At 42.9% G+C, this 26272-nt stretch overlaps 1 protein-coding gene across 5 annotated transcripts in view; it reads right to left on the bottom strand.

Moving 5' to 3' along the window:
- The window catches only part of SOBP (sine oculis binding protein homolog), a 155272-nt gene that overhangs the window by 19965 nt on the left and 109035 nt on the right, over positions 1-26272 (bottom strand). For 3 of the 5 annotated variants that reach the window (XM_059732637.1, XM_014605855.3, XM_019499891.2), the window contains one exon: positions 7754-7795. The exons of the other annotated variants lie outside the window; for them this stretch is intronic. In XM_059732637.1, the coding sequence (XP_059588620.1) occupies positions 7754-7795 (42 nt within the window). The remainder of the gene's footprint in view (positions 1-7753; positions 7796-26272) is intronic. 5 annotated transcript variants of the gene reach the window in all.

Below are 26272 nucleotides of genomic sequence, written 5' to 3'. Positions count from 1 at the left end.
TCACTTAAGAATTAATGAATCAAGTCTGTCTTACAGGATTGATCATTTAAGATGAGGTCAATGAATTTATGATACAAATGGCTATATCACTAGAGGTAATAAAATGGAGCAATATCATTCATTTTACATCTAACTAATGACATGCTCAGAGTAATTACAGATTTCTTCTAAGAGCCTATGCTGATTACTTAAGCTATGATAGTTAGGTGAAACCTATATATCATTCAGTTCAATAAAATAACATTTTCCTATCTGTGAAATATACAACAAATGTAATGTTTTTTTTAAAAAGGACTTTCATTCTGGATAGTCTGTATGTTGTTAGGTTTTGAGGGAGGGGTTGATTTGTTGGTTGGTTGATTTAGGGTTTTTTTTAACAAGCAGTGGGAAATCTTTTTGTCCATTTCTTTCTTCTGCTTTTTTTTACTGCATTACCTTTTCCTTTTACTGTACAACCAAGTGGGAAGTTAAATTGCTGCAGAATGTTTTGTAACAGTTATGGACAGCATTTGCTTCTGTAATGCTTATGCACAGGAGTAGCCCTCTTAGATTCAGAAGGATTATTCATGTGAGTTAGTGCTACAGGATCAAGTTCTTAGGGTCTGATCCAATGTCTGTAGAAGAGTGCAAAAGGCTCCTGCTTATATTAATAGACTTTGGATCAGGCTCTTAGTCCACATTCTGCTTGCACTGAAATCAATGGGATTTTTGCCACAGACCTCAAGAGCATCAGAAGCAAGACCAGAATATTTTCTAAGGAGCTGCCTGGTTCTCTACATGATAGAAAAATCAGTGCCTAAAATTAACAAAAGGAATTCAGAGGAAAATACTGAGATGATTACCCACATAATCTTTCAGGCTTCTCCCCTGCCCCCACTCCAAGCTACACAAAACAGCCTTTTCTGGTTGCATTTGCTGACTGCAAATTTCAAATGAAAAGGGATGGAGAAATTTGTGCTTAGCAAAGGATGTGTGATAAAAATTTGGGAAATGAAGAGCCTCCTTTTGTAAGGCACTGAGTGCCCTCTAACTGCCTTCATCTTCCTTTGAAGAACCTTGCAGTATCAATCCCTAGATCCAGGTGAAATATTTCATATCACAAATGTGAAAACTTAACACCTGAGTGACAGAAAGATCAGAAGAGAGATAAATACAATATCCCATTCAGTTGTAACATAACAACCCTCAGGAAGATTAAATTTACCTAACTGGGGCATGTCCAATTCTAAACAAAAGAATGAACATTTCCTTTAGTACATTTAATGTATTTATATTTTAGTGGCTGGTTGCCAATGTAGTACTTATAAGCTCAATGGCTTGATATCATTCATCCTTTTTCCTGTGAAATGTGTGGCAATCTACACCACTAGATCACTCAGAAGACACTACATCAGCAGAAATATTACTCGTTTTTGATACGGGAACACCAAAAAAGCCCAGACTGTGGGATCCTATAACGCTTCCCGTCTTGTATTTCTCCAGTACAAAAAGAAAGCTATTCAGCTGAGCCTTTATTTTGATAGAAACATCCAAAGTGGACTCCAAAGTTTGCCATGAGGTTACCCACACAGGCACAATGTACACATTCTGCTAAGCTTAAAAGGAAATGCATATGGCTCTGGGCATGGGATAATTAATACTTTAATCAGGTGTCAGATGCTGGAGTGAAGTTCATCCATTAATGTAGCCCACCAGTAACCTCTGAGCAATAATCTAGTATCAGACACTATTTCATTAAGGAACACATTTGCTAAAATATCTGCCTGCTGAGAAATTTGCTTTAGCCTAAGAGAAATCAGGCATTAGCAACACTCAGACAACACAGCCACAATAAAAAGCATCTCCACACCTATCCAGCAATGTCACAGAATTTTTGGACCCACAACTCCCCCTTTGTAGAGTTTAGCAGGAGAAAAGAAAAGGGCCAGTAGGGCAAAGATTATCCTCCTTTCTGCGTCTCCAGAAGCAGGCACGGAGTTAAAAAACCCCCCTTCCCTAGTGTTAACTCCGGTGGGAGTTCGCCTAAATAAGGACTGAATCAGACCCTCAGAATCAGACCCCGGAAACCTCCCCCCCCCCCCCCCCCCCGCCAAGGGATTTCAAGGGAGGATTTCACTCAGAAATTGTAAGTCCCTTGGGGCAAGAACTGTCTTCATGTTCTATGTGTATAGAGAGTGCCTAGCGCAATGAGCCGCTATCTGTGGTCAGAGCCTCTAGAGAGCAACTGCAATTTAAGCAATCACTAACAGTAATATTTAGAGCCTGCTTCAGCAGCAATTCTCACCTACAGGCTTTGCAAGTCCAAAGCCACAGAACTGCCTGCTGGACAGGCTTTGGGCAGACTGCCCCACACATCTCTACCCAGACACGGAACTTGTGCCTGCTAGTTTCATCCCAGCTTGACTCCATGTTGTGCTCCCTACTTGCCCCCCTACTACTCCCTCCTTGCCCCCATCAACCCCAGTAGGATGTTCTAGATGTTTTCTCTAAACAAGCTGTAAGCTAAGTCAGTTTTCTTTTTGACCTACAAGAAATACCTTCCCAGGCAGTTGGGTTTCAGGCAGCAGCAACAGACCTTGACACACCAATTTGTCCCCTCTCATTAAGTTGCTCAATAATCATCCTGGAAACCGAGTCTGCCAAGTGCTGCACCAATTTATGTGTGTACCCTGCAGACTTCCTAAATCCCACCTGGCCCAGTCCCATTCCCTCCCATTTTGACCCATGGTCGTCTTTCCTTAAACTCAATCAAGGTCCAAACCCTTCCTTTCAATCTCTGCCAGTGCTGCCTGCAACACAACCCTAGAACGTGTCACAGGAGACAGATCCTCTCTCCCTCTTCCAGGTGCTGGAAGAAAGGGAGGTAAAGCCACCATCCCTGCATACACACACATGTATGGGCACTCTCTTTCTCTCTCCCCCCCTACAGCCAAGATGGAGTCTGACATTTTTCAGCAGGGGAAAAAGTTTTTTAAAGCCTGCCAATACTACAACAACACAGAAATTAGTAAATGGCTTGAAATGAACAGAGACATATTCAAGTACAGGGGTTTCTACAAAATATTCAAATGGGCCAAGATTAATACTGCTACATATAGTTCAATCATCCTCCTTACTTTCCTGTACATAGAGAATATGCACTCCACTGCAGAACCAACTTTCAACCAGCCACAGACATGGAGAAGTCTTGCCATGGAATTTAGGCAGAGAGTGCCAGAGACCACAAAAGGCCCCAACCAGCGGACTTCAGGGCTGTGTAAGCCCTGGAAGACTGTGGATGATACCTTCACAGTAGACCAACTGGAACCCAAACTGGTCTCCTCTGATGGACAAAAAAATAGACCAGTGTACTCAGAAATAGTGAAGCAATTGCAAAGAAATTGCCATGCACAGTTAAAAAGAAAACAATGTAAGCTGTGGGATGTTTGTGGGGAGGAAGTCCTATTTTGTATGTGAGGGGTGTCTGAGCTGCTCTCCATAATCAGCACCTAAGAGGTCTCCAACCCCCAGATAGAACAGAATCATTGGAAACACCATTGCTTTTATAGAGGTATCTACTGACTAAAATTGGTTTTGGAGGAGAGGAAAGATAGAAATTTTTGGCACAAAGGCTCCCTTATATTTCTCCTTGAGGCTTGTGATGGAGGGAAAGTCCAAAACAGAAGCAACTTCTGGAGACTAAATCTATATATCTGCTACTTAAGGCATCCAAATCTAAGATTTAGGTGCCAAAAGATGCTGAAAAACATTACTTTGCTGCTTTCTAGTCCTAAAGGTGTTTTCCTATCCCCTTGATACCCATGTCTGCTGGTGGCCATATGCAAAAGTGCTGGCGGTCAGCGACCTCATTCACAATGACGCCTCAGCAGTGTTTTCAACCTAGCCATTCCTCTACTAGTCTTTCCCGGAGGACTAAAGGGAGTTGGCAGCCTGAGAGTCCTTTCAGAGCACCTACTGAATCAGACCATAAAACAATGGAGACCAAATTTCTCTGGAAATGCATCCTCTGTTACAGTCCAATAATGCTCAATCTTTTGGGCTCATGGTGGGGCACAGGGCCAGTCCATGGGCTGGACTGGATCCCACACACCAGTCAGGGCCGTGTTGCATCTGCATAGCCTTGCATGCCTGGATTGGGCTTGTGCCACCCTTACTTGGCCCTACGTGCCCTGATCCGGCCCGCACTGGCTGCACCTGGCCCTGCACACCTTGATCAGGGTCTGCACCATTACTGCCTAGCCCTAGGCACCAGGATTGGGCCCCAGGATGCCTCCATTGGGCCCTGTGCTCTCGGATCAGGTCCTCACTGATCCCACCCAGATAGGGTCTCCACCACCCCGAGTCAGTCCTGCATGCCCTGATTGGACCCTGAGCTGCCCTCACCTGGCCTGGCACACCTGTACTGCTCTGTGCGATTAATCTATTCTGCAGGACCATGCTATCCAAGCCACAGGACTCCCCATTGGCCTGGAAATTTGGCAACTAGGAAGCAACAATTAACACTGCCACCACTCCCCCACCGCCAAATTTTCAAACCTGGAGAGCCCTTGACTGCTGGATCTGGCCCATGGGCTAGGGGTTGAGCACCCCTGTTATAGCCAAAAGCCAAGTGGTAACAGTACTCAGCCAGGAGGTGGAAGAGCTTTTTTTTTTTTGGCAGAGGGGATTTATAATCTTGTCTCCTACTTCCTCTGTGATTGCTCTAACTGCTGGACTGCTGGATGTTCTAGAGTGAGTCTCTCCCAAGTTTCCCATTTTCTTATGTATATAAATAATTAAATGCTTACTGGAAAAGAAACTTGACCCTAATAACTGTATTCCACATGCTGTTTCCTCTGGGTTGTACAGACCACGTCTCACTTTTTCTCTTTTTCTGGCCTCTTTTAATAATAATTCTGTATTTTGTTCTCCACCTTCCCATTCCCTCTCTGGAGGATTCTGCCATCAGAGCCGCAAGCTTCAAGCTGCCTTGGAAAGATGCTGTTTAACCATTGGTACACAAACAAGCAGCAATTTGTTTGACATTAAGATCATCCCAGGGAGGCAGAATTCCCTTTTCACATTTTCTGACTCAGATGAAAAATTAATATTAAACAGTATGAGCTAGGGCACTTTCATATTTGTCAACTGCTATTTGCATAGCTTCATCCAGACATATTGTGTAAGAAATAGAGCATGTGAAGGAATCATGGCCATCTCCAAGCTCCACTCAGAAATGCTGGACTGGGTGAGGCAGAGGAGAGGAAGAAGAAATGATATTGCTGACCCAGAGATACTGGCATACAGATTAAGGGAGTTAGTACAAATCTGGGGTTTTTATTTGTTTTAACTGTCTTACTCTTTTTCAGTGAATGCATTTATTCTGAAAAGTGAGCTCTATATATATATATATACATACCAAAAGTGCTGGAATTTCAGCTCTCCTATGTACTGGCAGCCTCTCCAAGGGCAGTGCAAGGTTTCCCCACTATATGTGTGAGTAAGTGTGGACATCTTCAGTAGGAACCAGACAGGAACCTCTATGCCTGTGTACATTTTCAATGTCCAAGGACCTATGTCGATTTATGTTAGCTATGTTGTTAATTTGTGTAATACGATGAGGTAGTTGCAAGTATTTGTGATAAAGCATAAATGATGTCTCGAAAAGTATTTGCCTTCTGTAATGCTATTTCATTTGATATTTTTTCCTACGTGCGAATGTTACCTACTCAGTCACATATGAATTATTATAAGAATCAGAATAAGTGGCATATCTGCTCAGTGCTGGCATGTAACCCAATAACTCCCATAGTGTAACTAAGGCCATGTGTACACTACAATTATAACCAGGTTGCAGAACCTGGTTTCAACATGGTTGTAACTGAGCCTTCTGACTCAGTTGTAATTGTAGTGAGAAGCAGCCTAAAGCCCTGTCAATACCAGGGATTGAACAATGCTAGCAACAGGCATGTTCAAAAGCAATTGTTTAGAATAGCTTTTCATACATGATAACTATTTTCCAAAAGGGTTATTGCAAGAGATTGTAACAGGCTTTCCCTGTCCATTGTGGTCAGGGATTATTTTTTAAAATAACCAGCTATAAACTCTGCTACAAAGTAACCCAAAGGCAGATGCTAGCACAGTTTATGAATGTGATTATAATACAGTTTATAGCTACACTGGGGGCATTTTTACACGTGCTCCTAGAGGCACAGGGGGGAGGGGGGCACTTTAATTAGTGAATGGTTTTAATTAAAAGCGCCCAAGTGTCAGGTGTATCAGCATCCCCCATACTGAAAAATGGTGGTGGGGCACTTTGAACTAAAGCTCATCGAACAAGCATGGGGACGCTAATACACATGATGCCAAAGTCTGCTGGAGCGTGTTTATTTCGGAGCTCCAGCAGACTTGAATAATCAAGTCAGGCTTGATTAATCAAGCTCCGAAATAAACAAAATAATCCTTGATTAATCAAGTCTGCTCTGACGCACTGGATTTGCAGCATGTTGGAGCCAGCTCCCTGCACATATATAGGAGCTCTAGGTGTGAATGAAAACATAGTGTTGGTAATTTTGCAAAAAGAGAATTTAGAAGGAAGATCACTGCATCAACCTGTAATTTAAATCTGTCCTGTGAAATTTTAATGTCTGCCTGTCTAGCCACACATTTTAAAGCAGAATGCAAGTTTCTTTCTTGCTTACTTTTATGCTTGCTTTCTTCATGGCTCCCTCTTGTTGTTGGGGATGTGACCCTACTAATTTCTTTCCCTTCTCTTTACATTTTCTCACATTTTCTGAAGGGGAGAATATGGTCATTTAAATGCAAGACCCACTCTGCCTTCATTTTTCATCCTAATTATGCAAAAGTCTAAGCTACATGAAGCATAAGGAAAAAATAGAGCTATTTGGTAATTAATGGCTAATGATAAATTGATTTTACTTTTGAATGATTGCAGTTGTCATCTGTGATATTTAAAACATGGTCTATTCAAAACCCTTGTGTTTCTTTGTTTTGGGGGGTTTTATTTTAATGTTTCCAATCAAGAGCAATGGATGTAAGTTATGCTAATGCCCAGTGGAATTCTAGGTTGGTTCTTATTTCATCACAATCACTGCATATTTGGTTTTGTTTATAAACAGCTGAGCTTCAATTTTTAAATCCAGGCTGAGGCTTTGTAAAAACTTTGGATTTTAAAACCTTGGTGAAGCCAACAATACAGTGGGCAAAACTTATGGGGAAATGAATGTAGTGTGAAGTAGAATTTGAATAAAGTGTATTTCTGGGGAGAAGCTCTTCTTCACCCCACAAATCTGACAGTCTAAAATATTATAGAATGCAAAGCAATGGCATTTAAGCCTTAAACTCCTTACTGTGGGTTTTTTTACACTTGTACTGAATAAGCGTTGATTACAGGGATCATCCTTACTGCTGTTTCAGTGCTGGCTAAGGATATCATTCTATCAATTAAATAAATCCCAAATAAAATGAACATGCTGCAGAAGGGGAGATGACTGGAGGGGGAGTAGAGGTCTAAGTGCTGTCAACAGGACAGACAATTTGGCAGGCAGAGTGACCTAGTGCTGGAATGATTGTGAAAGTCTGTCTCCTGGACTGGAAGAGCCTAAGATGATCATGCAAGTGATGCTGTGAGACAAGTTTGGCAGGGTGGATGTAATCGATGTCATTCTCCTTTGCCCCTCTACTGTCACCACCTGGGGCAAGCTGCTTATAAACAACTTTTTGCAAAAAAAGTTTTCAGACGTGGTTTGCTCACTGCGTAGGTAGGTTTTAGCTTCCCTCCTTTGTGCCGGGAATGCTAAAAAACAAGAAGATGCAGTAAATTAAAAACAGCATGGGCCTGATCTTCAGCTGTTCTGAAAAGCAACTGGGTTGTGGCAATTTACATTAGTGGAGCATCTGACCTTAGATTCTCATCTGTTTTCCTGTAAACTTATTGAACAGGAACATCCAAATAAACAGCAAAGGGAAGCATCACCTATACATTTCCTTCCCAATGTTCCTCAGCCATTTCCTAGGAGGATGACTACTGTGCATATTCCCAGAGACCCCAATCAGAATTGGGGCCCAGTTCTGCTCATACTTTACAAACACATCGAAAGATATTTCAGTTTTAGTCCCTCTCCCCAAAAAACACTTTGCACACATGGTTAATTGTGTCCTGTCAGTTTTACTAAAGTCAATTAGACTATTCAGTGCTAAAATTAAATGTGTATGTCAAGTATGATCTAAGACTAAAGAGACAAAAAGCCACTCTGAGCCTTTAGGGATAAAGCAGAATATAAATCTAAACAACAATAACAATAAAGAATACAGAGAGAAGCAGAGTCACACTGTGCAAATGGTGGTAGTAGTGTTTATGATGGATTAAGAGTAACATTTTCCCAGATGCCTAAATGACTTAGAAGCCTAACTTCCATTCACATGATTCAGGTATTGCCTACCCTTGGGCTACTTCTGCCATCTTCCTTGCACACTGTTCTCATGGCTTCTGGCAGCTCTGCACAGCTCTTAACAAACTGCACCCTGTGAACACACAGCTGTTGAAGAGACCATGACAGCTGGCAGAAGGGGCAGGGATATGAACATAAGCTTTCTGCTGGCTACCCTATGACAGAGGAGCCCTTTCTTCCCATTGGGAAACTGGTGGTGCTCTACCACTGGGCAAGTAAGGTTATGACTTGGCAAGACTCTAAGTATGGATGGGCTCATAGTTTTGCTGCTGGAACCTAAGTTGTGTTATAGCATAGATCAAGATTATGCTATAACACAACACTCAGGAGCCTAAGTCACTATGAAAGCTAAAGTCATCCAGCACTTTTGAAAAGTTAACACTAATGTCTGCTACTTACTCCACATGGCCACAAGATAACCACAATTTTGCCATAAATTTCAATGACTGAGTCAAAAGACTTTTCTTTGTGGGTGTCTATGCCATACTGGGTGCATCTACAAGAAACACTTTAATCCACAGTAAAACTTCACTGTCTTAACATGCACAGCAATTAATGTGCAGTATATTAGTCTAATGCACTGCAATTTAGAAAAATTGTGCGTTAACTAATGTGCCATACCACGCATGTAGACACTGACTGGGAGCTTATTGTTCCTGGTCAGCCTAGACAGCAGGGGGCCACCCCAACACTCCCCTGCTTGAGGCCAACCCAATCCCCCCGCAGAAGGGATGGAGCTGCCCACTGAGCCAGGACAACTCCTCCCCACCCTCTGGAACTGAGGCAAAGCCCCCATGGCCCCTACCAACCCAGGGCTGGCACCCAAGGGAGCTTGAAGCTCCCCTTGGATGCTGCAGGGAGGCAGAGCAGGGCAGGAGCAGCCCTGGACTGAACTGCTCCCGTCAGGCTCAATTTGCTCCTGACTGGGGTGCACACGTAGACGTGTGCTGGGGAGCACTTTAATGAGCCTGAATTTTCTGCAATTAATTGCACATGTAGATATATCCACTGAGATGTGACATATACACAGTTCTCCTGGGAGGCAGAAGTTGTTGGTATGCATCATGGGTCACACTAAGTAGAATACACTTCTTCCAGTTCAGGAAGGTACTTGCATGGAAGCAGGCCTGTTCCATCTTTGTACAGTGCTGCCTGGGACCATAACTGAGCAGCTTAGACCTGCCTTTTGTAACTCATCAGGTTTTTCTTTATCAAAATGTAATACAAATAAAAACTAAGGAACAACAGTTGCAACTGCTAGTTTTTTAACTATTTGGTCCAGTTTTCTAAAACCAGTGATTTTCATTTATGATTTCTAAGTCCTCTGCACCACAAGGAGACAGTTGTTTCCTCATAAAGATGGCATGAACCTATCACCTCAAACTGCTGCTACTGCGGCCTTTCAAAATATCAAAAATGAGGAGCATTTTAAGTGGCCTGAAAACATGACAAAAATTGTTGACTTTGAACACTCAGGAAATAAAATGAAAGAAGGTCACAAAGTCAACAGCTGGAAAAACATTTCTGGGGCTTATCCAGCACTCCTTCATGCCTGCAACAACTCTGGTATAGCAGTGGAAGGTCACACTAAGGAAAATCTTCCTCAAATAATAGAAATTATTTCTTTATACAGAATGAAGGTCTCATTAATGTCCTTGCAATGCCTTGTACACCAGGCACCTCTCCAAATGCTTGACTGTGAAAGGCTGTGCAAAAAAACTTCTACATTTCCTAAAGGGCACTGCAAAATGGGGGTCCATAACAGTTCTGGTTTGGAAGAGCTGTTGGGGACTATTTGTGGGGACAAGGGACTGACTAGAACTATACTTATACAGCTGTATCAGTTCCAAACTCCTATAGAAGAGGCACAGAAACTTAGCAGTTGCTATTCTTAGAAGGAGGTTTCAGACCAGATATAAGGAAAAACTTCTTTATGGTTCATGTGACCAGACTCTGAAATAGACCTCCAGCGGGGGTGGTGCACAATGTTCCCTCTAAGGTGGAGCGATCTGTAAGCGCACCACTTGGGTCTGTGAGCATGCCGCTTTGGTCCCACCTTCCCCTTTCGCTAAGCCTGGATCTGGACTACACTAAGCCTAATAGACTAGATTCCTCATGTAATGAGTCCACATGCAATGGATTTTGCAATAATCCTCCAAACACAAGACTGGGGGCTGGGGAGCAGAGCAGTTCCCCGGAGCCGGTAATGGGGACTCCCCATTCATGATGCAGAAATCTTATGTCATGGTTAGACAAAGTGCTTTGGGTAAATGTGATATAATTTACCCAAAGCACCTTGTCTGCCTATGTCCTTAGAGCAATGCAGCTGTAACCAGCACCCCCAAACTACATCATGGTTAGGAATGATTCCTTGCGCCTGCTCCTTTTCCTCTGATGCAGATTCTGCACCATCCTGCTCTGCCCCACACACTTTTCCCTGCTGCAGGTAACCAAAGTGAATCCGACTGTGGTGCATTAGTCTGTGTAAACACTGTTGCTGGGAGAGCAACATGCTGTCTGAAGAGGAGTGAAATGTCAGGGCTCGAGCTGCTGTTGCCTGCAGCATTTAATCTGAGATCTGGGGAAGCAAAGATCCACATGTGTCCCTGCTCCAGGAGCAAGGAGGCACACGGACTCGGGGCTGGGGAGCGGAGTAGTTCCCCTGAGCCGGCAGAGCCCATGCCAGCCCCAGCTCCTGCACCCACCTTGCCTTCAGGAGTGAGGAGGCACATGGCCTTGGGTCTGGGTAGTAGAGCAGTTTCCCAGCGGTAGCCCTCAGCCCCCACCTCACCTCTGGGAGTGAGGAGGCACATGGCCTTGGGGCTGGGGAGCAGAGCAGTTCCCTGCCGCTGGCAGAGCCTGCACCAGCTCCCAGCCCCCGCCTCGCCTTGCCACGCTGCAAGGGTGCGCAGCATTAATAAGTTAGTGCGTGGCATGGTATTAAATTGTGCATAGCCACGCACACACGCAGCTTGGAGGGAACCTTGATGGTGCAGGCACCTACCCTGGAGATCTTCAAAAGGAGACTGGATGCACACTTTGCTGGGGTTATTTGTCCCCACCAGTCTTTCCTGCCTAGAGCAGCAGGGCTGGACCCAATGATTTCAAAAGGTCTCTTCTAGCCCTAAACTTCTGTGAATCTGTAACAGGAGTATATAGCAGCTGCAGAAGGTCTGTTTTTCAGCCTCAGCATCAGCCAGCAGGTTAAGAGTAGATTCTATATTTGCTGTTTTTTGCATAATTCTCTGCATCAAACCCTAGTAATTAGGAAGGGGAAGTGAAGCTCACCCTTGGACTAATTAGTATTTGAGATTTATACAGTAAATCATTTTGAGAACTGGGAACATAGCTAAAAATGGGAAAACTTAAAGGTAGAAGGGGAAGTAAGCAATTTATGAACTCCAAATACAATCTTGCTTAATGAGTGGCTAACATCTCACCACACAACAAATATTCAAACCCAACAGTTTTGCACTGTCAAATCCTCAGATAATTTTAGGCCTTGATAAAGATTTGTATTCTATAATTAACTCACTCCTTTATTCAGCACCTGAATAAATATGTTCTCCTTCCTTTCAGTACAAAACTTTATTCTGGTCATATAGCAATATAACATTTTCAGATGAAAAAGAACCCATGTGGCTCATCTGTCTAGAATTTATGCCTAGTAATATCTTTTACTTTATGTATTTTTTCTCTAATATATTTTCTTTTTTATAACCAAGTGAATATAAAAATAACAATAAAAACCTCTCCATTATGTTTCCAATGGCACACAAGATGGTTGACAGGCATATAAATGTAATAATGAGGTGGTTTCAGGGGCAGGTTAATGTTTTTTGCTCACACATGATGCTTTCAGCCTTAGGCTTTGCTTCAGGCCAATACCACTTCACCTGGGCCACAGTTACCACTGAACACCCATTAAATCAGTCAGACTTAAACGTAATATTTACTGGGTCCAGAGAATAATACTGTAATCTAAGTTTGAAATACTGTTGCTCCACAGAATTGTAAGCTGAAACCTGGAGAAATTGTCTTTATTTATCAGTAATAAAGAATTCTTGTATTCTACTTTTATACCAATATGAAACTGGCATAACCTTCACTAACTGCACTTTAGTTACTTCTCGTTGGGTGTGCCTACAAGTGCATATTAATGTGATGCAATAAAAACTCTGCTGCTTATCGCAACAGAGTTTATTGTTCCCAGGTGCACTGTCTACATGTTGGACTGCAGCACACTGAGCCAGGCCAGAGCAGCCCCCACAGTGAAGCACTTTCATGCCTCAGCTAGCCAGGGCAGTGTCTCTACGTGAGCTACTATGGAGTAAAAACCTCTGCAGCAGTATCGTACTTGTATTTACTTGTAAACAAGTACGATCCTGCTGCAGAGTTAATTAACTTACTCCAGCTTAACAGGGGCACGTGTAGATGCGCAGTGTTTACTGCATAGCTAATTAGACTACTGCACAGTAAATGCCTTGTGTAGACATGCCCATTTACACCTACACAAGTGAGAAACTTGCAGATAGTAGACTGAGTGCTGTTAACTAGAGTTCCATTCATTTATTTAGATCAAGTATCTTCAAACCTTACTATATTTTAATAATTGTATTATGGAGGTGCCTAGACCACTCCACTTTTGTGCCCAGTGCTGTAAAAGCATACACTGCCATAATGTGGAGCACAACTTAGCAAAGTTGCATCAGCCACCTGACTGCCAGCCAGATTCGCACAGACTACCTCTCCCACCGTTACCAACCACAATAGGTATCTATAGGGACCACAGCAGTTGCTTTCATGGAACATTAATATGAGGGAGAGACTGAATATGAGTGCTACTTGAAAATATTTGAAGCTGCTTGAAAACACTTGACATTTTTCATGAGAAAGCTTTGTTCTGTTTCAACCAGCTTCTAGAATGATCAAAATCATTAAAAAATCTGATAAGCTAAGGTCCACATTTTCAAAATGGTTGTTCTTGGTTTGTGTTTCTCAAACAGAAGCATAACTCAGGGTTATTTAAAGTTTAAGAGGGCGCAACAGAGTGGGATCTCACACAGCAGCAACAGCAGGGGCACCAGCAGCAGCAGCTGGGTATGACCTTCACGCCCCTGTTCTCAAAGAGGGTGTTTGTTAACCCCTCCCTCCCCACAATTCTGGCACTGACAACTTGACATACACACACACTTTTGCTAAGGGCATCAAAAATGCTAATTATGTCCTTGCTCTCAAATTATGGTCCATGGACTACTTGTGGTTTGGGAGGCCAGAGTGAAGTGGTGCCCAGATTACACCAGCCCATACCTCCTTTCCAACTAAAAGTCTGATGATAAGGGTACCTGCTGACATTTGAACTTCTGTCTGTACAGTAGACAGTGCTAGGGTATTAAAGTCCTGCATCACCCATAACAGATATCAAACTTTGCTCTGAACCATAACAGACATTGTCTGCGTTCAAGTAACGAAGAAATAAATACATGTATTTTTCCTTAGTAGTAATCCATGTAGTAATCCATACCATGTAGGTGTGGAACCTATGAGTAAAAAAAATAATCTCTCTAGCTCTTTCTATTAAAACTGAAATGCAGACAAGTATTTATTTTCAGGAAGTTATTTACTTATCCCATAGTTTTAAGACTTATCCAACATAAGGTTTTATCAGATGCTCTATTATTTACATAACATTAGATGAAGGAGCAGTGTAGTCATAAAAAAAATCTGGAATACCTCTACAGTACTCAAATGAGTTACTCCAGATTTGTCCCAATTAAATGAGGGTAGAATTTGTCCTGCACTAACTGTGTCTGACTGAGTAGGGCATATTGCAAACACAAGGCAACAGACAAGAAGTTATTAGGCTAACAACACAGCTATAAAAAAAAACAATCCCAAATTTGGGACTTCACAGGGAACAAATTTCATGGCAGTATGGATCAACTACATGTAACTACATAGGTTTTATCACATATGTGCATAATGGCCGAACACTGTCACACTTACAATTTCATGCAGAATATTTTCTTATTACTCTACAAAGGCACTAAACAACATTCTTGGGAAGTTTTGCTCCAGGGTAGAAGAAAACAAATTTACACTCTAATCCTACTGCTGGATCCACTTAGCTAAACCCTACTTAAACTCCTCTGAATTCAGTAAGTTTCTATACACCAATAAAAACCTCCTCAGAAATATCTGATTGCAGGACTGACTCCTTATTTTGTGCCTATGTGTAACTTTCTATAAAGTCATGTCCTTCCCTCCATCTTACTACCAAATTCCTGTTGAGGGCAACTGGAATTCCACAAGGCAGACTTAATGGAGATAATCTGAGAATCTGGTCAGGAAGAAGACAATTTACAGTTATTACATACAAAGATTCCTAACCTGACATTTGTCCCATGCAACGAAAGTGCTACCAAATATTTTGAAAATGAAAGAAATCAAATCTGGGTCAAGTTATTACCATTCACTAATTTACAGCCAGTAAAGGAAGTATGACCTTGCAGCAAAGGCATGGAACTGGGATTTGGCAGATGAGATTTATTCCCTGCTCTCTTCTACAGAATTCCTGTGTGATTTCTGTGCAGATTACTTAAACTCCCTCTAGGCTCCTTATGTGTACAATGGGAATAACAATACTTCCTTCTTCTGCCTTGCCTATTCATATTCTCAGCATTTTGAAGTAGATCCTGACTTACTTGGTGTATGTAGAGTGCTCATCCCAAATAAGCCTCCAGGTCAGTTGATGTCTCTAAGCACTACCAAACCCAAACAAGTACTAATGGGGTGTGTGTACACAAAATGAAATTTCCCGTTTATGCCGACACAACTGCGTTTGTGATTGCACAACCCTGATTTCCCGTTGCTTTAAAGTCCATTTTAGTATCGTACACTTACACTGCTCAGAGAGCAGTCTGTCCAGTCTTCCATTCTGTGCAACTCATTAGTCGATGGGAGTTTTGCCTCAAGGAGAACTGTAGGATTTGGTCCGCAATGTGTACATACAGACAACACCCCGTATACCCACACACACTAATACACGCACCTTGCTACATAATATAGCGCTCTGAAATTAGCAGTTAGAGGATACAGTATAATAAAGGAGAAAAGCAGAAGACATTTAAGCAAAGCATGTTGACTGTACTTCACATCTAGCAGGCACATTTATTATCCTGTGTTATAAAAAGGGAGATGGTTAGGGGGTGGAGGCATGGTAGTTAACCTCAGGCATTTGTCCAAGCATGACAAGAGATCTGAGAGATGAGTGAGGGTTGAAATTCCATTATAGGTTTTAAATAATTAAATACTACATGTTTGGAAGCTCATTCCTTCCTATTACTTTTTAAATAATTAATCTGTATTTACATCTATTGAACTTCATGGAGCTATACACATAACAAACTTATGAGAGAAAGAGATTTTCCTGTCTGACAGCATTGGGAAGTATTTAGCCATCTGCAGAAACTGTAGTTTGAATGTATGGAACAATTCAAAATACAATTCAGCTAGGTGATACGGAATCATAGAGCCATAGAGTTGGACAGGACCTCAAGGGCCATCTTGTAGATCATAGACACAAATGTAAGTGGTTTTTCTATCCAATTGTTCAAGAATTGTTAATCAAAACAGTTAAAACAGGCTATAAATCCTAAAAGAAAAACTGTGTTTCCAAAACCTTAGAATAGCAAAATGATAAAAAGTAGAATAGAGTAAATGAAAAAACCCTAGGTATTATTCCTATTATACTCATTATTTTCAGACTAATGCTACCACTTCCATACAGCCTGATGTTTCCACCTTCATTCCATTACATTTGCAAAATACTGAGCCAGCCAATCTGAACAGCAACTGAAATATCATTTCCATTTCTTATGAGAACATTGTTTCCTTATATTTTTTTCCAGTTCCATCTAACTAACCTCCTAATGTATTCTTCATTGTCAAAGACAAAACAAACAATGACTACAAGTCTGTATCCGTAAAACCTTACTATAAAGTGTTACAACAATTCCCTTAATCTGTAGTCCTGCCCCACAAAAAGACTCTGTGCATGTCGTTGCTAGCTCAAATTATCTTGATTTACATTTAAAAAGACCCGACCCCCGCCCCCCCCCCACACACACGGTATTCTAGGTATCAGCCTTGCAAATTCCGTCTAAAAGTCAAACTGAATTCTTTCGTTCTCACACATCATTACTACTAATAGAAATTCTACTGGCCAAACAATACCCTCAATTACAACAGTGCAGCACCATTGTCTTCAAATCAAGTTCTGTATTAAATAAATTAATTGGATTTCACAGGGGTAAAGGAGGATTTAACTTGATCTGCAAAGTCTTCGTTCTGGTGAAGATGTACTGGGGGAAATGGGGCAGAGGAGAAAGCAGCTTGACTTTCAGAATCCAGACTGATTTTTCTACTAAGCGAGAAAAAACATCCTCCACCTGTACGTAAAACAAGTTTAGAATGGAAATTATGGAAAGATGGGTAATAAAGACTGACAACTTTACAAAATCATTTTTCAGGGAAAGCTACACTTGAAACTTCTTGTTAATTCCCTATTTCGTAATTCTTATCAAAAACAATAACACACAAACCAGAGGGCAGACATCAGATCCAATAATGACAACTCTCCTATTTGCTCCATTGACCTGTGCAGCTCTAATTCTGAGTCCTGAGGACAGAAACTAAGCATCTCTGAACACCAGAACAAACACTGCTGCACAAGGAAAGAGCACAAGGTCAGATTTCAGCAAAATACAGGATTCTATGCCAAACACAGAGATCAAGGACTGACTAACTCAAAGCACAGGAAGAACCAATGCTTCAGATATCAGCTGTTGCAAGGATTATAAACCCTAGTCTTTCTGGACTCACAGTAATAATCAGAACAGTATACATGTTAGGCTTCTTGCAGCAATATCTGAAAGCATGGCCTTTTATTCAGATTCAGTTCAGGATTTTGTTACCTTTTTATACAAAGCCAACAAAGTATTCACATTTCAAGGTTATTTTAAGACTCAAAACTCATCTTACTTATTAAAAGAGGTTTATGATTCAATACAGCAAATTATATGGAAGCTTCGTATGCAGCAAGTAGAGAGGCAGGATTCTGTGACTGAGGCTAGACGCACTGTCAGCTTCCTGAAATATCCCCCCCCACCCCCACCCCCCACACACACAATTCATGTTTTCACATAAATCCAGATTTTGGCATATTGCTTTATTTTAGAGACATCTTCTGTGTACTGGATGGCTTATGCAAATTAAACAAATGTCCTACAAATTAGTCTTGAAATGCCTGGGATAATGAGCTGTTCACATGGTGCTGGAGTAGCGTACACTATTTTATGATGGACTGTTTACAGTTTGGGAAAGCAAGGAAACACTGTAAATTGTTCTCAGACTGAGAAGTTGGATACTCCCCTGGCATTGTGCTTCTTATACCTGAAGGCAGAATTGGCTGACTAAACCTGGGAAAAAAATACTAATGGATACTTAAAACTTAAGTAAAACAATATTTCTAGGGTAGGAATAGAGTGAGTCTTTTACTACTATTACCCAAACTCTCTTTTATCCTATTCACCAAATGGCCAACACATTTAACATCACTGCAGTTTTTTTAACTGGTTTTGACTTTTACTAATAGATTTCCCAACTTAAAAAATGTATCCAATATGTATTTGTAAATTAATGTTTAGTATATACAGATATAAGGCTAGGGCAATGATTTAGGGGCAATTAAGTTCAGACTAGAGGCGTGATTTACATGCTTAAAGTATGCAGCACAAAATTAGTTGGAAAAAGAAAATATATAATAGTTCTGAATGAGACTGTGCAGCTTGTTTTTTGTCCTACCAAAATAGATTTTTCCCTTGTATTTCTAACTTGAAATTCTAATTTGCATGTAGAAGAAGCTATTTTTCTTAACTACATTTCCCTGTTGTATTTTAATAATTGTCCCACATCAATTACTCTTTATTTGTGAGTTCTAGATTCTTAAATGCTTACACACAAGGGGCTGATCCTGTACTTCTGGCTCATGCCATGGGCCATTTGATATACAGCAGGTAAAATTCAGTAAATAGGATGGTAAACCTCAACGTGTTTTTGGACTTAACTGACATTTAAAAATATAATAATTAAATCAATATTAAATTTGTGTGTGGGCACCTTCATTGGAAGCATTATTATAATTAAATGACATTAGTGCTCTGAAGTATGTATCTCAGAATGTAAAGAGCTATTAGCATTACTTAGCAACAATAATAGTCTTAAAGGTCAATTTTACCTCAAGTTATTTTATTTCTTTGTTACTGTTGCAAAAGGAGGAAAAGTGAGGGGAAAACAGAGGTATATTTTACAACTGCAGCAATCAGGCTGCCGCCACATTCTTCTATCTGGTATTTCTACTGTCTCATCACTACATAACCTCCAAAGAGCTGCAGACATCTGTTAGCTTGAAAAAGCCATTTTTCAGTGTTCAGGTTTTGTTGGTCCTACAAACCCTTGAACTAGGCTATAGAGTCCTGAGTGCCATCTCCTGGTACCATATCTCACTATTTGCATACATACAAAGACAGCGCTCTTGTAGCAGGAGGGGAACATCATAGAAGTATTAATAAATCTCATTCTCAATTGCCTTGCACTTTATACAAACACATTAATGTTATATAGGAGGTGGGGACAAAAAAGAATTAACTTCATGGGCTTATCTATACTGCAGAAGCCATGAGTCCTGGATAGGTTGTTGGCAGGCATGCTCTGCCCACTGGCACACATACTCCACCAAACTCCAAAAATACGGCTCTCTGAGATCATCCCCTGTAGCTGCTTTTAACATACCAAAGACTGAGGACTCAACAGCAGCTGTAGATGGATGCCCCAGAACATCTTCACTAGGTTACTTCCATTTGTGAAGGATTAGGAGGTGAGGCATGCTCACAAATGTCCAAACTGGGACTTGCCTGCATTACAGTCCAGAGAAGCCTGGTATACACTGCAAATGGAAGCAAAAGCTCTGTACCAAACTTTGCCATTCTGACTTGACAGTATTCATGGCCATCCAACATCTTGACAGATGAAAGGAAATGCTACTAAGTCAGTCAGTCAATGGTGCTTGGCAGTGGTGTGGGAGAAGAGCCTGCGCATCTGAAATAAATATTGCGGCAATAAATTAATCGTGTCCTGATCTTCCTTTGCCTCACCCCTTTTGTGGTTATTTACATTTACACTGAATATTATCAGTGATAATATTCAGTGTAAATGTAAATAACCACAAAAGGGGTGAGGCAAAGGAAGATCAGGACACGATTAATTTATTGCCGCAATATTTATTTCAGATGCGCAGGTGCTATTATCCCTACTTAACAGGAGGGAAACTGAAGCACAGAAAGATTTAGGCCCAGATCCTCAAAGGGGCTGTGAGAGTTCAGCTGGGACGTAGGCAGCTGGGGGTCAACAAGGCACGGGCACAAGTTACCAGAGCCAAGAGGAAAGATCCAAGAGACGTAGTCTGAGACATAAGCTGAGGTCAGGAGCTAGGAGTCAGAGAACTGGTGCTGAGTTCTAAGGGAGATCTGAAGTCAGGGTCAAGGAAGCCAAGCTGAGTCAGAATGCCAGGAAAATCAGAGAGAACAGGGCCAGCACCAAGGTTCAGGGGAGATCCAAGATCAGGGTCAGGGAAAGCCATGCCAAGTCAGAAGAACTAGAAAACAGTGAATGCAAGGCTTGCTAGAACAGACTGAGGCTACGTAAAGACATGCTTGCAGCCTGAGGCTGCATGTGTGCTTATAAGGGGAGAATGGCACATTCAGTAGCCAATCCAGTTGCAAAGAAGTAGGGCAGTCACATAAGTCGGGATCATGGGCAGGTGTGTGATGACTGAGATGCTTGGCCCACCTGGGCATGCCTGATCAGAGGCCCTCACAGGGGCTTCAGTACCTGGCTCTGGGAATAGCATTTACAAATTCAGTTTAGCTGCCTAAATTGCCAATGTAAGGGGAGAGTTAGAGGCCTTAGGAATAGGAAATACACCTGAGCTAACTGTCATAACCCAAAGGTATGATTTTGTGTGTGCTTCGGCACTAGAATTATCCACGTTGAATTACAGCTTCATTGCACGGCAGAGTTTTGCTGCATAGAGAACCCGCGTGCAAGGGAAAAGTTCCCGCCAATTTGCAGCTCTATTTGCGGGGTGCATTTCTCAAGTTGCAACAGAAATGCACGGTGCAAAGGAGTTCCCGCCACCTGTATGCAAATTTGTTCCCCGTTATTGGCTAGTTCTAAATTATTCCCACGTGGCAGCTAGCGATTGGCCGGCTAGCCGTATAAGAGGCTTGAGCAGTTTCTGCCCAGGTCGAGGAGGACTCCACATAGATCTCGTGGGGACTCTGGGTACACGGCAGGGCAAAAGAAACCTTGTGTGAGATTCAGAGGAGTCTGGCGGCCTGATCCACCGCCCACCTCTTCCCGTCTTCGAACGATAAAATTTTATAAGACGTATCTACGAGTTTCCATTTCGGTGGCGTGCTTGTCCAGGGCATCCAGAGCTCTGTTTACGTGGAGCCTAGCAAACTCCACGTGATTGTTCGTGTCGTTTTGTCTGTAACCGCAACTCAAGCAAGTTTTCCAGCCTGCACCGCAACCATCTCCGGTGTAAGTAAACAATCTTCAAATCTACCATTATGCGTCTGTGCCTAATTCTAGCTTGTCGCCCGCCCTCTCCGATCCGGCGTGCCCGGGCTGCTGGCCACAGCCCGCGTGCAGCGCGAAAAGGGCCCGGATCACACCCGGCCCACACACTAACCACTGAGAGTGTGGTGTGTCTGAAACCCTGCCTGTTTCTCAGATTTAAGTGCCTAACTGCAGATCAGTTAGACACCTATAGGACAGGGATTCACAAATTGAAACTGCTTCCTGGATTTGGACACAGGAGACTGGATTTTTTTTTAAGATACACCCCACAGTGGTGGTATCCTAGTTCTGTTTATGTATTCTTATTCAGTGACTCTCTAATGCAAAATGCTTTAGGAGTCCTGGTGGAAAGAACTGGAACTCCACACATTCCCTGCTCCTGGGGGTATGTTCCTCTTACTGGGCTACAGTTTCAGGGTCTCTCAAGCTTACTCTCTCTTGTCCTATGAAAGTTACATTCTTTTTTATACTGTGGCACATGTTCAAGAGGACAGCAAAAGATGCCTCACCCAGTTTGGCCTATAGCTGGGAGCTGAGAGTTGTGGCCTATTTCCAAAGTAAGTGTTGTAACCACTAGGATGGTGTGGTTGTAGACCAGGGGTGGGCAAAATACAGCCCACAGGCCATATTCAACCCACCAGGTGATTTCATTCAGCCCATGGACAGGTGGCCACCAATTCACTGCATCTCACCCAGCCCCAGGCTGTCCCTGCTGTGCTTGCATGGACCAAGCCCTGCTCACTCCCGTGGGGGCAGCACATGCTGTGCTCTCACCATCGCCCATGGGATGCCCTGACCCCAACCCTGCAGGTAGGGATGTGACAGCAGTTGGGGTAAACGGTAGCAATGGGGAGGGGAGGGGGTGGTAGGCAGATGGAAAGTTAGGGAAGTGGCAGGGGAAGGGTGGCAGCACTCGTGGGTGGGGGCAAGGGATATGGTGGCAGGGGATGAAAGTGGTGACGGAGGCTGCATGCGGGTGGGGGAGAGTGGTGCCAGTGGTGGGCAGGAGTGAAGCTGCAGCTGGGCACGAGTGCAGGGCCAGGGCCGGTGAGGACCCAGGGTGGGAGGTCAGAAGTACAGAGTCTGGGCCAACAGGGGTGCAGGGTTCGCCTGGCTCCACTGCGTGAGGCTTGCATGCAGTTCCCAGGTTTTCCACCCAAGCCATGCCCCTCTGGGAGTAGCCCAGTGCGATGGAGCCGGCAGCTCACTGCTGCATCATGAGGAACGGGAAGGAGCTCTGCACGATGGAGCCAGGCTGGCTATACCCCTCTCCCTGCCACCCCGGCTGAGCCCCATGACCTGCACCACCAGCTTCATCTGCATGCTGCCAGGGGGCTCCACCTGCTGCTGCTGCTGGTGGCAGGGGCTGTGTGCAAGGGGGGGAGGGGTGTTTGTAGGGGAGGGTCCCATACACATGCACGCATACCCTCCACCCTTCACAAACACCTCCCCCTCTACACACCCCACAACCCCTCTACATACCCACAGCCCTCCCACAAACCCCATACCCCCCCACATCCTTAAAAACATCCCCCAAAAATCCTCCATACCCACCCACACCTCTACCCCCTCAAATTCACACACACCCCATACACACGCCTACAACTTCCCACCAACCCCATACCCACCCCCTCCACAAACCCCACACACACCCATACACACACCCACAAACACACCCACAGCCTCCCACAAACCCCATACCCACCCATCCATACCACCTCACATGCCTCCATTCCCTCCCACAATATAGAAGAGAAAGACTTCATTTTGAGCTATTTTGCAATCACCTCTATATGCGTGACAAAAATGCACACAAATCAGCACAATTAAAAAAAAATTAAAATATGTTATTGTAGATGTTTAATTTTTAGTACATAATCTGTCTTTTTTTCTAGTTCCAAGATGGCAAACTCCCTTCCCAAAAAGAGTACTTCCAGGGGAATGGGAGGGACTTCCGGTGGCAAAATTCAGGGGTTAAGGGTGGCAACCAGGGGCCCTCAACAGCTCACCAAAACTTATTAAGCAGCCCTCCAAGCTGAAATAATTGCCCACCCCTGTTGTAGACCCATCACCTGCAATGTTTAGGGACCTACCTAAATTGCAGCAAGATGAAGAGTTTTTCACAACCTGCTCATAGTGCACAGAACTGGGCAGTCCCACCCCTTGGCACTGACTTGTGGAGAGGCCCAGGGAGAGGAGTGACAAGGGGGCAGACTTCATCTTGATTGCTGGTTGCCATTCATGCTGCCCCACCCCTCAGTGCTAACTGGCAGGGAGGCCCCAGTGGTGGGGAGAAAGGATGATGGGCAGCCACCAGCTTGTCTTCTGCCCTTCGTGCCACCTTGCTAGATGGTACCTTTCCCTCCCAGAAGCAAGGACAGCTGGCTTCCACTGGGGAGCCAGGATTTTAATTTTATTATATTTTTTTTATCGTTGATTTCTTGGATTTCACAGAAAATCCCAGATTTTGCAATTTCCGTAAAATCCACAAAGCTGCAAATTAGGTAGGTCCCTAGTTATGCTTGAATGGAAATGGATGTGCCTGTTGTGCTATGGTACCACACTTGGGATGTGCTGGGCTTTCTGTGAGCACATCTACCAAATCAGTTTCCCCTGGGACATAGGGTTGCTTGTGAATTTCCAATAGACTAAGCTCAACCAAGATGGCAACAGTTATTGACATGAACAGTACCTGAACTCTGCGCCTCTATAAGTTTTCTAGTAAAAATGTAAACACTTATGGATTCTCTAGGTGGCTGGATAGAAGCATTATGCCTCTTTCACATGGACTAGCATGTGTTCAATTTGTGCTTAAATTGCACTTCAGGCACCTAAGACCACTTTTGGTTCTGGTCCCGAGTGGCATGCCTGAGGTCAGACAGGAGATCAGCAAAAGAGCTCAGAACTGGACATATAGCTCATTAATCCCACCTAGTGCCTTAAGCACAAGACCATCCTTCCTCTTCATTAGAAAGTCAGGTTATAGGTTGAGAGTCTCTGGGCACACAAGGCCTGTCAACGTCTGTCAATATACAGATGGAATGAGCCATGATTGTATGGCTAATCCCACTTCTTCAGAGGGATGCAGACTATCTTTGCCTAAGTCTGCAAAATTTACCCTGAGTTCTGCAACATCTAGTTGAAGCAATGGTTCATGGGTCATAGAATAAAGAAACAGAAGAATCAAGGGAGCTACAAATACAGAGGAAGGCTGAAAAGGTAAGAGTATGTGTAATGGCTTTCCCCATGGACCAGGGTTAGAGAAGTAGGGGAGAAGAAGAGAGATATATAGATTGCGAAAACTGGTGAGAAGGATGAAACCCAAGATGATGGACAGAAGCAATAACAAATGGGAGAATGACAAGTCCCCAAAACTAGAGGTAAGCGCTGATTCATTGGGATGTCATAGGGAATATCCTTACTTAGGGATTACTGAAGCATTAGATACCATATTTTCTTACGTACTATATGCCCTAAATAAGACGTGTGCCTTGTTATAGGAAGACAGAACAAGTCAGAAATGAGTTTTCCAGAGTCATGGCTGAATGGGGACTGTATGGAGCAGAGGCAGAGTCTACTTTTCAGTATCACCTACCTTCCTTTGCTTGCTTAGCTGAAAGCTAGAGTTTTAACCCTCTCACAGCCACTGCTGATTTGGCAAACACCTTTTGGCTGCTCAGCCAAAACTACCAATTTGGCAGTGGCTGAGAGAGGGTTAAAATTCTAGGTCTGATGTTGAAGAGTAGACGCTACCTTTGCTATATGCTGGCTAGGAGAGAAGCACAGCATCTCCATGCTTCCATTCCAGCAACAAAATCAGCTTCCCTACTTAAGACACACATCCTAATTTTGGAGGGCTAAGTTTTAGGGGAAAGGTTTGCTTGGTATATGAGGAAATATGGTGCATAAATGTCAGATTCTGCATGAACTTTGGATTCAGCAGGTTGTGAGATTACACTCAAGAAAGAATAAAGAGAACAAACAGGAAAAGAAAAGCTAATGAGAGAAAATGGACCAACCCAGGTGAGATGAGCTAGTCAAGCCCCCTGGTGTGGTCTCCCAATTCTATTCATAGTCATTTGTCACTTGTGATAAGTGTAATGTTAGTAGAAGCCATTTCAATAACGTTTAAAACCCTCCTGCCCTCCTTTTCAGAGCCCTAACATGCAGATTCAAATCCCTAGACATTCACAAGCAATTATTTTCTAATGATGCCAGCAGCAAAGCTTCAAGTCTATAGCTTCAAAAGACTCTGCATGGCAGTGCACTGCTGTTGACCTTTTCAAGGCCTATCTTTAAGAGATGCGTAAATAAGATAATTGGACAAACTCATAATTGGTGTAAATCAATGGATTTACACCAGGGATAATTCCAGCCTACCGTAATCAGCAGGCAAACTGCAAGAATTTCATCTTTCCCATTTACTGGTTCACTCCAAGTTCAATGGCTTATTTGATACGTTATCTTTTCATTTAATACAGTTTTATTCATAGGCATTTGAGTGTTATAGTTCAACACGTATGTGCTTAGCTGTGCAAATTGTACCAAATGTTCCTCATCAGAGAGGTAGTGTTGTGTACTTGATGTTATTTTTGCCTGGGTAGAATACCATTCCTATTTCTGCCATTGTGCAGTAAGAGCCTCCTGCACAGAATAAGATATAAACATTTTGTAGCATTATAGATAAGCTAAATAGAAGGACAATCCATCATCTTGCCTCAGTGTCACCACCAATCTGAAGGGATGAAGAGTGAAGCTGATAGCTTCAATGCAACAAACAAACAAACAGAGAGGCAGTGTTTGTTCATTTCAATTTGCAAAGCTGACATGTTTAAATATGAATGTGTTGCTTATAGCCAAATTTTAGTGACAGCAACCCCATGGCATCTATCACTGTTTGCACTTTTAGTCTTGCTAAAAATAGACATATTGTCTCTGGATTCATTTTGCTTCCACATCTGCAGGAAGTTTTTACTCCTTTCCTCCCAACTTCTGCACCGATTACAGTTCCCTCCACCCACCTCAGCTGAATCACATTCAGGAAGATGCTAAACATGCAAAGCTCATACAGTAACAAAAAAGCCTGGAATCACTTCTTTGTCCTTAACAGAGCTCTCTCT

Source organism: Alligator mississippiensis, chromosome 1 (genome assembly GCF_030867095.1).
Source record: "Alligator mississippiensis isolate rAllMis1 chromosome 1, rAllMis1, whole genome shotgun sequence".
Classification (NCBI taxonomy): domain Eukaryota; kingdom Metazoa; phylum Chordata; order Crocodylia; family Alligatoridae; genus Alligator; species Alligator mississippiensis.
Note: the sequence above shows the minus strand (reverse complement) of the source record. Positions and strands in the feature narration are given on the sequence as shown.